At 36.4% G+C, this 14,113-nt stretch overlaps 1 protein-coding gene across 1 annotated transcript; it reads left to right on the top strand.

Annotated features, from left to right (window-relative positions):
- The first annotated feature begins 3,024 nt into the window (after nt 1-3,024).
- LOC100378948 (blastula protease 10-like) lies at nt 3,025-11,260 on the top strand. Its single transcript, XM_085496199.1, has 8 exons — nt 3,025-3,202; nt 3,501-3,573; nt 4,104-4,307; nt 4,709-4,835; nt 5,333-5,449; nt 6,077-6,174; nt 10,300-10,430; nt 11,067-11,260. The coding sequence occupies exons 1-8, from the start codon at nt 3,105-3,107 to the stop codon at nt 11,188-11,190; spliced, it is 972 nt and encodes a 323-aa protein (XP_085352325.1). The 5' UTR covers nt 3,025-3,104; the 3' UTR covers nt 11,191-11,260.
- Nucleotides 11,261-14,113: the final 2,853 nt, after the last annotated feature.

Here is a 14,113-nt window from a genome sequence, read left to right as displayed (position 1 = left end):
CGTACTGTATTGTTTATTAATTACACCGATATTGGTCATCTGTCATCATTTATGGCATGCCGGTAATTATCTATGTTGATAGAAATACGCACGATAAATGAGTTGGAAATCTTAATATTTTTTCCCAAAGCACGGCGCACTTAAACTTGAAATACAATGTCAATGTCACATCATTAATCAACATATTATTATAATTAATTACAGGAAATTTCCGTATCCCCACTCCATTTTAATCTAGTTAAAATAAGAGTCTAGTTCGGGTTTCATTTATTGTTAATTCTTCCTTTTTTATTTATTTATTTTTCATACATGTTATTTAATTTAAATTTTTTGTAGTAGTTGTTTTTAAGTGATATTATACTCACGTTTATTCAACGTAGAATAGAATTTTATCAAATAAATATTGGACATCAGTTCATCAACATTCGTCATACATCGGTCATCCACTCTGATGTATCCTCAGCTCTCCAATCATACAACGGTCATCAACTACAATCGTACAACGGTCATCCATTCCTAATCTTACATATTTATAAACACTACGAACGCTGCGATAAAAACTTCCCATTTTCAAAATTGTAAAATTCTTACGCTGTTTTTTGGAGGGCCCTGAAAATAAGAAAATTAAAATATATATCAAGAATAATTTATAACAAAATGCATTACATAAGCGCGCCAATAATAACTTTCATAATTACCGATTAGACTAGAAAAAATAATTGTTCTCTATGTTCGAATTTTAGTTGTCTTGAATTATGACCGAAAAAGCCTGAATGAAATCACAAAGTATACACTGTGTTCAATAATTCATGTAATAACAATAACTTTAATCAATATGATTTACAAAATTCATACATCAAATATTTGTAAAGACACTTTATAGGATATTTACAGCATCATTGTAACAACAGCATACTGAAATATACCTATAGAAGGTCTATATTATTTACTATCTTGCATACATCGTCTTACATTTTCAAGGTATATTGTTCCAGCTCAATGCCTTCAAATATTCAATTTGTTTAATTTGTGACGTATCAGACTAATACTGATTTACATATACATGGCTAAAATTATGACGAGTCGTCATGACTACCATGTTGAACCCTTCATAGCCACGCATAGCATTTATTCTGCAATACTTTCTACATTTTTATTCAAGGCGCTGTTACATCAGCTAAAAATGGAAAACAACGTCGATCCGACGGAGGCGGAGACTGCCTATTCACCAAATTCAAATGAGGGCGACATCGTTCTAAACCCGGGCCAGCTTCGTGACTATAAAGATATGTCACGTCAATATGATGGCAGAGAGAAACGCAAAGCAGTCAATACAGATAACTATAAAGTTTGGCCTAGTGGTATTATCCCTTACGAATGGGATACCATAGGTACAGTTATTATTATAACATACTTCACATGTATCTAGAAAGGAACCAGATCTTATATTATGCTCCAGAAAAAAGTAACATGAAATATAAAATATATTACTTAAAATATTCGATACGCCATTTTGGTCTATTTTCGAATATTCAATGGAAAATGATTTGTTCTATTAGGTAGTCGTATTTATTTTGCTATAAAAATTGCTTTAAATAATTTATTCCGTATATAAGCTTTTCTAAGGCTGTACAATTAAACATAATAAATACAGGTAATTGTGAAAAGAGAATATGTATACAAACACACATATTACAATGAACCTGTCACCTCGCTATAATCTTCGTGGTGTGGAACACGTAAGCGTCTAATTGTACTTCAAATAACTAGTGGTTAGAAATAGAAGGTATGCTAAGAGTTTGTTATGTGCGGTAGACATATAAAACAATAAAACTCATAATTACATATAAAAATAGCTTTGACTATTATTTTATAGTTCAGAATTCGTTGAAGTTTTGAGTCTTAAATACATTATACCGATTGCCCGACTTTCAATTGATTTGTGTTTATGTGAGTAGGCCAAACATTATTTAAATCCTATATATAATTACATATAATTGATTTAGGTTCCATTTTAGAATATTCTCTGTCATTAAAGGTGCCCCATGCGGTTACTGTCAGTTACAGTCACTTTAATTTTGGAGGGGTCCTCCCAACACTCAGTACATGCCATAACATACATGGGTGGGTTCTGTTGGAAAGCCAGTGTTAGCTAACTGTGATAATCTGTGTAGGGTCCATGGTCACGCCTAAAATCATTGTCACATTTAATGTGAATTAGTCATCGTGAATAATTGGGATTAACAAAATAACATTTCCATTTCCAATAAAGATTTGTTTCATACGTAGAGTGGTTTAATTGAGTCAGTTGAGTCAAAGAAAGACAACGTTTTATGACAACGTTCAATGACAACGTTCAATGACAACGTTCAATGACAACGTTCAATGACAACGTGAACAGCATGGATTGTGACAGGCTACTAGTATCCTGGGAATAATACCTAAATATTTTGAATTGTGCGCAAGTGAACTTTTGAAAATAAGTCGAAGGAAGAGACCCCTTCAATAAATGTATTTATCAAAAATTAAGTACACGAAGCAAGCGCCTTTTAAATGTTAGACACTCATATAAATATTTAAAACTCGACAGTTTTGAATACTTATTATGAAAAGGTGTTAAAAATCGCTAGAAATATTAAGTCACGAATTACACATGTAAACTATTCAGAACTCGGTCGGCTGTCGTCAACGATGATTGGACCAAACGTAGCCTATGTTTTTATCACACCATACTGAACTATTCCATTGGCGTCGTGTTGTCCGTCCTATAGCGCATTCTACAAACAATGACGATACTGTGCTGTACTGTGATGTTTGTTTGTTTCAATGTCATCTAGTTTTTGGACTTGTACATGATTTTAAATATTTTGTTTTTTTTATTTTAAAATATCTACAATGTAAATACAGTCCAAGTACACACCATTATGATTATAACATTGCCAAGTTGTTGACATATTATTTATTTGTGTTATTTTTACACTCAAATTAGTTGTATTAAATTCTTCTCATATGAGAATTGAAATACAAAATATAAAATCACTGTAATTACACTTTACGTGTCATTGACCTCAGCTGAAGGGAACAGACCAAACGCACAGAAAGCTATGCGCGCATGGGAAGAAAATACCTGTCTCACTTTCCCCGAGTGGCCAGCAGAGGGAGTTAATCATAATGGTAAACTGTCATTCGTTGATGGAACTGGGTGAGTTCATATCTGTGAATTGAACACAAAATGCATAGTTTGGTTACATACAATTTGAATGCATGATGATTCACTATATATGAGATCACTTATTGTCAATAGTGCGAATGTATATAAGCATATATTTTATATATACGTAACCACATGTTTATAAGTATATCGTATATTCGTCCCTAGATACCGACGTATCTAACCGCAATAGTAACTATGGTTTTCAGAGTGGGTTCCTTTATCTCGTCTCTGTGTAAACCACTATATTTCTATTCTCTCGGGATGTATATTGTCCATTCGTTTCTAGATGTTGGTCCAATATGGCGTTTACTGGAGGAACTCAAAAGGTGTCTTTAGATTCCAGTGGTGGGTGCAGTGCGGTAAGTTTGTTGTTTGTTTGTTTGTTAATGATGCTTCATTCAATTTAAGAACATTTAGACAGGAATTTGTAGTATGATGCACGTAACTGGAAAGTACATTTCAACTTGAATAGATAGCGTGCTCTTGGTTGTTCGCAGTCGTCATTGAGCACATTTTTTGTATGCTTTTGTCCAATGGATTTAATCTTGGCATGTACAAACATTTTTTAAACTTATGAAATAGATGAAAGCATGATTTTTGGGATAAAATATTAATAAATTTTGAATGACGGTTGAAACAACTTGTCTAATCACAATGTAAATCGGACAATAATAGAAGGAAGCTCGCAAAGACTCATGGTAATTGGCGTTATTAAATGGTTTTTATGGCATATACTTTGGATTTTAATTAAGCGTCTTCCGTGTAAATGTTTTATAATTAGTCTATAAATTTCCATAAAAGACATCCATACCTACCGACATTCATACGGTAAGTATGATGGTATTGTGATTGGAATGGTGTTGTATAAGTTTTCTTTCATTCCAAACAGTTGGGAGTGGCGCTGCATGAGATTGGACACGTAATTGGGTTATGGCACGAGCATACAAGACCAGATAGAAACGACACTGTAACTATCAAAGGCGAAAATATTGAACCCGGAAAAGAGTCGTCTTTCACTACCAAGGATTGGGCGATGGTTGACTCCCATGACGTACCATATGACGTCACCTCAATTATGCACTATGCTCCAAAGGTAAATTTGTTTTATTTGAATAAATTGTTTATTTTGAATTTTCCTCATCTTTATGCAATAATACAGCGTTTGACGGAAATTTAGTCAATATATAATTGTTTTGTTGGTAGTCGATGAATCTCGTGTTTCTCTCGCATTCAACGAGATCTCGGTCACATGATTTGCGTCTTAGGTGTAGTAATAACACACACCTGTAACTCAAACCACAACAAACAAATTGAAAATTGAAAAAAAAAACATCGTTTCAAAACAACATTATAATTGTAATATAATAACTACGTATTCCAGAAAACAATTTCTAATAGTTGTTGAGATATAGAATAACTGGGAAAGTTCCAGATTTGTGTCGTGACTTACTTACTCTATAATTAAATGATACTGATTATCGTAAATTCCATTAGGCTTTCAGTGTTAATGGATTGCCAACCATCGAAGCTGAAGCGGAAGAATTCCAAAGTATAATGGGAAAGCAGACTTCACTTTCTCACTTGGACCACAAGATAGTGAATCTGATGTATAAGTGTAACGGTAGGATTGGATTATCTTTCGGTAAACGGGTAGGATACAATTTTGAAACAGAGATCCAGTATATATTTAGAGATCAAACATTTTAAATCATTGGAGAGACTGGAGGAGTGTTCTCAATGCCAGTGGCGGACCCAGTAAAATGTATTGGGGGGGGGGGGTTCCAAGCTACGCTTAAAATATACGGAGCGTAAATCGCAGAGAAGCTATGCGTAATCCAGATGGTATGAATCGTCATGCGTATTTTGGGGGGGGGGCATGGCCCCCTGGCCCCCTCTGGATCCGCCACTGCTCAATGCATTGCTCGTGGTGCTTTGTCTTTCCTGCCAACATGTTTTTCCTGCTAAACCTGGCATGCGTTTTTGTCTATCTTGCAATTGTGTCTAAAAAAATCGTCCAGCAACCCCAATTATCTCAAACAGTCGTCCTCTTATGCGCTAATTTCACAACTAGTCGGAGGGTACCTGAATACTAAAATGTCAATGTTGTTTTGTTCACAGCGCATTGCACAGATATGCCGGTATGCTCGGTAGGTGGATACGTCGGCAAAGACTGTACTTGTGTATGCCCGAGAGGATTCACGGGGGTCACGTGTGATGACGTCATAACTCAAGCAGGTGCATAATCCTTCGGGACATTTGAATATTGATACAATAGAAGTACAGCGCCTCCATGAAAGCGGAGACCCCCCAAAAAAGGAATTCTGCGGATGGACAGACCACGTGCTTTAACGATTAGTTGTTTGTGGTGTCGCCGAAAATAGCACCATGTCATATTCAATGAATCAGTATGATCATTGCTCTTGATCACATCAGTATTTTATGGGTTGTTTGTTGATAATTTCACCCTCGCTTTTATCATGGACTATCGAGAATGTAACAGTGCATCTCATCTCACGAAATCGAGGATTTTAGTGGAGAAAAAGACAAAGAGTGACAGAATAAATGAAATGTGCGATGAGAGAGGCAATGTGATGTATCAATAATAACGTCGGTATCACCATAGTTACCCATAGCAATGCCATAACTACCTCACCCATAGAAACAAATAAATAATGATCGAATAACCCATAGTGATTTTAGATGGTCACCCAATCAACAGAAACGTCACCACCAGAACCATGGTTACTCATCAACTTCCATATCACCTTGGTTACACACATAGTAATGCATGATTATTAGAGAGGGACATTTGTCATTATCCCAACATGCTTTGCAAAGCTATATTGTATTTGTTCTTGGCAGGATGTGGTGGTAAACTGACCGGTACTTCAGGATCATTTAGCACTCCTAACTACCCTTCTAACTACGGTGACAACAAGGAATGCAGCTGGTATATTGAGGTACTATTTGTTTTAAATTCAGTTCAAAGATAAAATCCACAGATTGAAGATGATGTATCATTCCCAACTACTACTGCATTGAGATATACATACCATTCCATACTGTTATTTCATTTAGACTTCAATCATCACACATGAAAGTCAATTACATCGCTATGACAGCTCTAATTTTAGTATGTCTCACTGATAATAGCACGATTGGCTATATGTATACGCATATTTAAAATTAAGACAAACTACAATACTATTATACGTAAACAAAATAAATATTATAAATAAAACACTTTTACCATATACAGTTGATGTCACAGCAGATGACTTGCAAGTTGTCACAACAGATGACTTGCAAGATGTCACGACAGATGACTTGCAAGATGTCACGACAGATCACTTGCAAGGTGTCACGACAGATGACTTGCAAGATATCACAACAGATGACTTGCAAGGTGTCAAGACAGATGACTTGCAAGATATCACGACAGATGACTTACAAGATACTAATATCACGACAGAAGACTTGCAAGATGTCATGACAGATGACTTGCAAGATGTCACGACAGATGACTTGCAAGATGTCACGACAGATGACCTGCAAGATGTCACGACAGATGACTTGTAAGATGTCCCAACAAATGACTTGCAATATGTCATGTCAGATGACTTGTAAGATGTCACGACAGATGACTTGCAAGATGTCACAACAGATGACTTGCAAGATGTCACAACAGATGGCTTGCAAGATGTCATGTCAGATGACTTGCAAAATGTCACGACAGATGACTTGCAAGATGTCTCAACAAATGACTTGTAAGATGTCCCAACAAATGACTTCTAAGATGTCACGACAGATGACTTGCAAGATGTCACAACAGATGACTTGCAAGATGTCACAACAGATGACTTGCAAGATGTCCCAACAAATGACTTGTAAGATGTCACGACAGATGACTTGCAAGATGTTACAACAGATGACTTGCAAGATGTCCCAACAAATGGCTTGCAAGATGTCACAAAAAGATGACTTGTAAGATATCACAACAGATGACTTGCAAGATGTCACAACAAATGACTTGCAAGATGTCCCAACAAATGACTTGTAAGATGTCACAACAGATGACTTGCAAGATGTCACAACAGATGACTTGCAAGATGTCACAACAGATGGCTTGCAAGATGTCATGTCAGATGACTTGCAAAATGTCACGACAGATGACTTGCAAGATGTCCCAACAAATGACTTGTAAGATGTCCCAACAAATGACTTCTAAGATGTCACGACAGATGACTTGCAAGATGTCACAACAGATGACTTGCAAGGTGTCACAACAGATGGCTTGCAAGATGTCATGTCAGATGACTTGCAAAATGTCACGACAGATGACTTGCAAGATGTCCCAACAAATGACTTGTAAGATGTCCCAACAAATGACTTCTAAGATGTCACGACAGATGACTTGCAAGATGTCACAACAGATGACTTGCAAGGTGTCACAACAGATGGCTTGCAAGATGTCATGTCAGATGACTTGCAAAATGTCACGACAGATGACTTGCAAGATGTCCCAACAAATGACTTGTAAGATGTCTCAACAAATGACTTGTAAGATGTCACGACAGATGACTTGCAAGATATCACAACAGATGACTTGCAAGATGTCACAACAGATGACTTGCAAGATGTCCCAACAAATGGCTTGCAAGATGTCACAAAAAGATGACTTGCAAGATATCACAACAGATGACTTGCAAGATGTCACAACAAATGACTTGCAAGATGTCCCAACAAATGACTTGTAAGATGTCACAACAGATGACTTGCAAGATGTCACGACAGATGACTTGCAAGATGTCACGACAGATGACTTGCAAGATGTCACGACAGATGACCTGCAAGATGTCACGACAGATGACTTGCAAGATGTCCCAACAAATGGCTTGCAAGATGTCACAAAAAGATGACTTGTAAGATATCACAACAGATGACTTGCAAGATGTCACAACAAATGACTTGCAAGATGTCCCAACAAATGACTTGTAAGATGTCACAACAGATGACTTGCAAGATGTCACAACAGATGACTTGCAAGGTGTCACAACAGATGGCTTGCAAGATGTCATGTCAGATGACTTGCAAAATGTCACGACAGATGACTTGCAAGATGTCCCAACAAATGACTTGTAAGATGTCCCAACAAATGACTTCTAAGATGTCACGACAGATGACTTGCAAGATGTCACAACAGATGACTTGCAAGGTGTCACAACAGATGGCTTGCAAGATGTCATGTCAGATGACTTGCAAAATGTCACGACAGATGACTTGCAAGATGTCCCAACAGATGACTTGTAAGATGTCCCAACAAATGACTTCTAAGATGTCACGACAGATGACTTGCAAGATGTCACAACAGATGACTTGCAAGGTGTCACAACAGATGGCTTGCAAGATGTCATGTCAGATGACTTGCAAAATGTCACGACAGATGACTTGCAAGATGTCCCAACAAATGACTTGTAAGATGTCTCAACAAATGACTTGTAAGATGTCACGACAGATGACTTGCAAGATATCACAACAGATGACTTGCAAGATGTCACAACAGATGACTTGCAAGATGTCCCAACAAATGGCTTGCAAGATGTCACAAAAAGATGACTTGCAAGATATCACAAGAGATGACTTGCAAGATGTCACAACAAATGACTTGCAAGATGTCCCAACAAATGACTTGTAAGATGTCACAACAGATGACTTGCAAGATGTCACGACAGATGACTTGCAAGATGTCACGACAGATGACTTGCAAGATGTCACGACAGATGACCTGCAAGATGTCACGACAGATGACTTGCAAGATGTCCCAACAAATGACTTGCAATATGTCATGTCAGATGACTTGTAAGATGTCACGACAGATGACTTGCAAGATGTCACAACAGATGACTTGCAAGATGTCCCAACAAATGACTTGTAAGATGTCCCAACAAATGACTTCTAAGATGTCACGACAGATGACTTGCAAGATGTCACAACAGATGACTTGCACGATGTCTCAACAAATGACTTGTAAGATGTCTCAACAAATGACTTGTAAGATGTCACGACAGATGACTTGCAAGATATCACAACAGATGACTTGCAAGATGTCACAACAGATGACTTGCAAGATGTCCCAACAAATGACTTGTAAGATGTCACAACAGGTGACTTGCAAGATGTCACGACAGATGACTTGCAAGATATCACAACAGATGACTTGCAAGATGTCACGACAGATGACTTGCAAGATATCACAACAGATGACTTGCAAGATGTCACGACAGATTACTTGCAATATGTCACGACAGATGACTTGCAAGATATCACAACAGATGACTTGCAAGATGTCACGACAGATGACTTGCAAGATGTCACGACAGATGACTTGTAAGATGTCCCAACAAATGACTTGTAAGATGTCACAACAGATGACTTGCAAGATGTCACGACAGATGACTTGCAAGATGTCACGACAGATGACTTGCAAGATGTCACGACAGATGACTTGCAAGATGTCACGACAGACGACTTGCAAGGTTTCACAACAGATGGCTTGCAAGATGTCACAACAGATGACTTGCAAGATGTCACGACAGTTGACTTGCAAGATGTCACGACAGATGACTTGCAAGATGTCACAACAGATGACTTGCAAGATGTCACAACAAATGACTTGCAAGATGTCCCAACAAATGACTTGTAAGATGTCCCAACAAATGACTTGTAAGATGTCACAACAGATGACTTGCAAGATGTCACGACAGATGACTTGCAAGATATCACAACAAATGACTAGTAAGATATCACAACAGATGACTTGCAAAATGTCACAACAAATGACTAGCAAGATATCACAACAGATGACTTGCAAGATATCACAACAGATGATTTGCAAGATATCCCAACAAATGACTTGCAAAGTGTCACAACATTATATTTTGTTCTACTGTATGCGTGTAAAACAATTGTGTGTATGTATGTTTAAATTCGTACGCATATGATTGTCTGATTTCCTCATTGGTATGTTTAAGAGGATGTTCAGATATTTCTGTATGAAATGTTCCACCTGACCATTCGTATTGCAGGTACCGGAAGACTCACGAGTTGCCGTCACATTTAGTCCCGATTTCAACATTGAAAACGGTGGGTCGTCCTGTGCATTCGATTACCTGGAAGTGCGCCAAAGTGAGCCGTTTATTGACGGTTACCCTAATAAGTATGTATCGTACTTTTTATTACGGATATATTTTGCCATTCATATAGAAAACACTAACTCTATACTCAACTATATTGTAAATGTCTGATAGATCACAATGTTCAGGGTGTCGTGCGCAAAACCTTGACACAAACTCTCGTTTTGTCGCATGCGAGAGTAACTCCTTCCTGACTGTATGTAACATTCCACTTTGACTTGCATCTACACCACGCCCACTATGGTATTAGTCACATTTCCGAAGGCATCTATGTCACGTATCTAATGTACATCTTTGATTATGTCTCTGAATGATGTATGACGGAGCAGGATGTTCCCGAATGTGCTCACTCTTTTCGTAATACATGACGTCACTTGGTTATATATCTATGTGAATTTCGTTTAATTACTCACAGTTGAATATATTCTTTTTACGTTTCCATGAAATGAACTAGTAAAGTAAAGTAATTAAAATCGCACGCCCAGTTTGGTAGTTAATTATTTCATTAGCCAATCAAAGTAAAGTAGAAATAACATACCGAGCCCTATAGATAATAAAACAACAACGTTAGATTGCGATATATTGTAGACTGTGTTCAAATTGGAATATTGTAACAAACGCCAACAAACATTTTCATTTGTATATTTTGCGTCTTTCAGATATTGTGGATATACTCTGCGTGGAGTGACTCTTGAATCCAAACTTAATGGAATGTTCATCAGTTTGGTTTCTGATCAGAGCTATAACTACAAGGGATTCGCCGCATCATATCAAGCCATTTAGGCCTGAATTATATTGAATTGATTTGTATTCAGTTCTATTTAATAGTTAATAAATAAGTCTTCTTCTTCGATACATATTATCTGAAAAGTTGTTTGTCATACATACATAGAAACGACATAACACAATTTGCCTTTATAAACTTAATTTCATTCAATCACTTTTGTATTTGTATTTGATATTACTGAAAGAGCGAGTATTAGCGAGTATTATCCAATAAAAACAAAATGTATGGCTTCTTCCCCAAAATATTGGAAACAAGCCAGAGTTGCTTCTGTATATTTGTATAACAAACCATTACAATTTGTTGATGATATAAAGTACCTTGGATACATAGTGTCAGCCTCTGGAGATGATGCTGGAGACATGCGTAGGCAACTCAGGTCAATTTATGCAAGGGCAAATCTTATTTTGAGAAACTTTGAGAAGTGTTCGGAACATGTGAAATGTACACTTTTTCGCTCATTTTTATATAGTAACTATTGCTTATAAATGTATGGAGCAATTATACTGTTAAGTAGTTGCGTGCTCTGCATGTAGCGTACAACAATGCACTTCGGTTGATTTTTAAATTAGAGAGGTCGAGGTGCAAGCGGTAATTGTGTCAGAAGAAATATTTTCAATTTTTCAACACTTTATAGAAAATCTTTGTACAATTTTAAATAGCGATTATTTCTGAGTGTCAATAGTATAATTGATAGTTGTATAAACAGTGATTTATTCCTAAGGTCAAGTTTTTGGCGCAATTATAGACGCCTTCTTTATAAATAATGTTATGTAAACTCACCCACAAATCTGGGGATAAAACTCATCTTGGTAAAATACACAAACCTTTATTTTCTAAAGAGTACAGTTTCGTTTATTTATATTTATTCGCCTGGCAATCGACAGGACAGGATAGCTTGATGAACCGAGTAAAACCTTATAGGACAATTTCCCAGATACATCACTTTATAAAGATTATGAATAAACGAATTCTGATTTTGTAACAGAATGGCGCACTCAAAAACCTCAAACTTGCATCTTTTCGAGTAAAAATTGATGTAGTCATGATTCTTGTGACAACTGTTATTTGTTTGTTAATGACAAATATATAAATTCATATTTGGCAGCATATCTGAAAACAAAATGGCGCCAATAAGTAAAAAGGCCGACATTGGTAGACCGTGAACTGGTACAGGAAGCAGGTATAGGTGAACCCTTCCCCTCTGCAGATAATTTGTGCAGACATTGCGAATTTAAAAGCATATTATTTATCAAGCAAAGTGCACTTCGTTTACAGCCTGATCATCTTGGCGTTTTCCAGTTATTGGATTTTTAATTATCGTAAGATAAATACCACAAACAATCAAAATAGCCATATAACATATGTCTAAGCCCCTTTTCCTATGACATTTTGTCATGCTCAATTTCTTATACCAAACTCAATTCCAATTTAACTCAATTTAACAAGATGACCTACATGAAATAAAATGATCGTTTTCAAAATATAAAATGCCATATTTGTTATGATAGCAAAAACATCTTGTGCACCAGAAATGATAATTTGTGTCATATCTGTGAACAAAATGTTGTCAATAGTCAAAATGGCCGACATTTAAGCGTCAAAATTCAATAATGTTTTGTCATTTTTTGTTCGTGAAGCTTGGGAGATAATACCTAATTACTTTATGATACTGAAAACAACTTAGGATAGCCCTCTTTAACAAAACCACCATATTTTAAATTAAAGATGGCCGCCGTGTTCGCTATACGATTCAGAACTCAACTGTGAAGGCAATGGCTGGAAAATCATATGCAAAGGGTGTACAGGAACATAAATATACATTGCAGGCTTATACTACTACCACGGTTGACATTATATTAAAAGTAAGGAGATAAAGTAATGGCTATAAGGAATGCAGTGCAATCTCAACGTCAAACTCAACATGAAGAAACAGATACAAGGATGGTTCTGCACTGTATGCACGCCATTACATATACTAGTTCGTAATATAGATGCTTTATCGGCGGCACATTAAGATAAGGTGACATGCAGTCATCTGTAGATGAAGAGGGCTACCTATGAAATATCCTAAATACATTCCTGTGCATGATGTTAGAAGATGTTTGTCATCTGGTCTGTATGAATTTCATGTCATAGTGTGATATGGTATCCTACTTTGAAATTGTCAGACACAGCAAAGTCCTTGGAAAGAACATTTGATGACAGAAATGGTCAATGACTGGTATATAATGTACGAGAGACAACAACTGTGGGAAAACACATGTGGTATTATTTTGCAAATTACAAAATTCAGAGTCACTGACAACGAATGCCTTGGTGTACCACATCCCCAAAGAAATGTATGGCGTCAAGCAAAACATTCCAACCTGTGTATTCCCTACAGAAACATGTAAGTATAGAGACAGTCAGTCACATATTACGAATCATTTAGACTAATGTATATCTCCATATGCATATGTTCATCAGTGCGAATAATGTAATATATATGAGGACAGGAAAGTTAAATGCTGGCCATATTCTATGTTGTTATTTTATAATAAATATCACAATATGACCTTTCATCTTTGACACGTGTACAAGTGTAGTTTATTAGACATGCGATAATTCATACACAGGTAGTAGTTATTCTGAAAGTATGCATATTCAATATCACGGCCATTTTGTTTTCTGCTGTGACATAAAAACCAGCAAAATACAATTTATGATGTGTTTATTGAATTTTTTTGGTAATTGAAACAAACTACATGAGTCTATAATTTTTTATCTTAACTAAGTTTTACTTTTCAGTGGTGACCATTTTGTTTTATTCAGCCATTTTGTTTTTCAAACCCGCCATACATCATGTTTATGGGATTCATGTTAAATACTGTAGTTCTGACAGTTTTAAACTTTTGAGTTGGCCATTTTGTTTTGTGTCCG

This window comes from Saccoglossus kowalevskii, chromosome 2 (genome assembly GCF_978046115.1).
Source record: "Saccoglossus kowalevskii chromosome 2, keSacKowa6.1, whole genome shotgun sequence".
NCBI lineage: Eukaryota > Metazoa > Hemichordata > Enteropneusta > Harrimaniidae > Saccoglossus > Saccoglossus kowalevskii.
Note: the sequence above shows the minus strand (reverse complement) of the source record. Positions and strands in the feature narration are given on the sequence as shown.

What these genes read in the sequence shown, in the direction of transcription:
- LOC100378948 (XM_085496199.1), top strand. Translation starts at nt 3,105, where the DNA reads ATGCGCGCATGGGAAGAAAATACCTGTCTCACTTTCCCCGAGTGGCCA. An exon ending in TCTGATGTATAAGTGTAACG is followed by an intron (nt 4,836 to 5,332) that starts GTAGGATTGGAT and finishes TTTTGTTCACAG; the next exon opens with CGCATTGCACAGATATGCCG. An exon ending in ATTGACGGTTACCCTAATAA is followed by an intron (nt 10,431 to 11,066) that starts GTATGTATCGTA and finishes TGCGTCTTTCAG; the next exon opens with ATATTGTGGATATACTCTGC.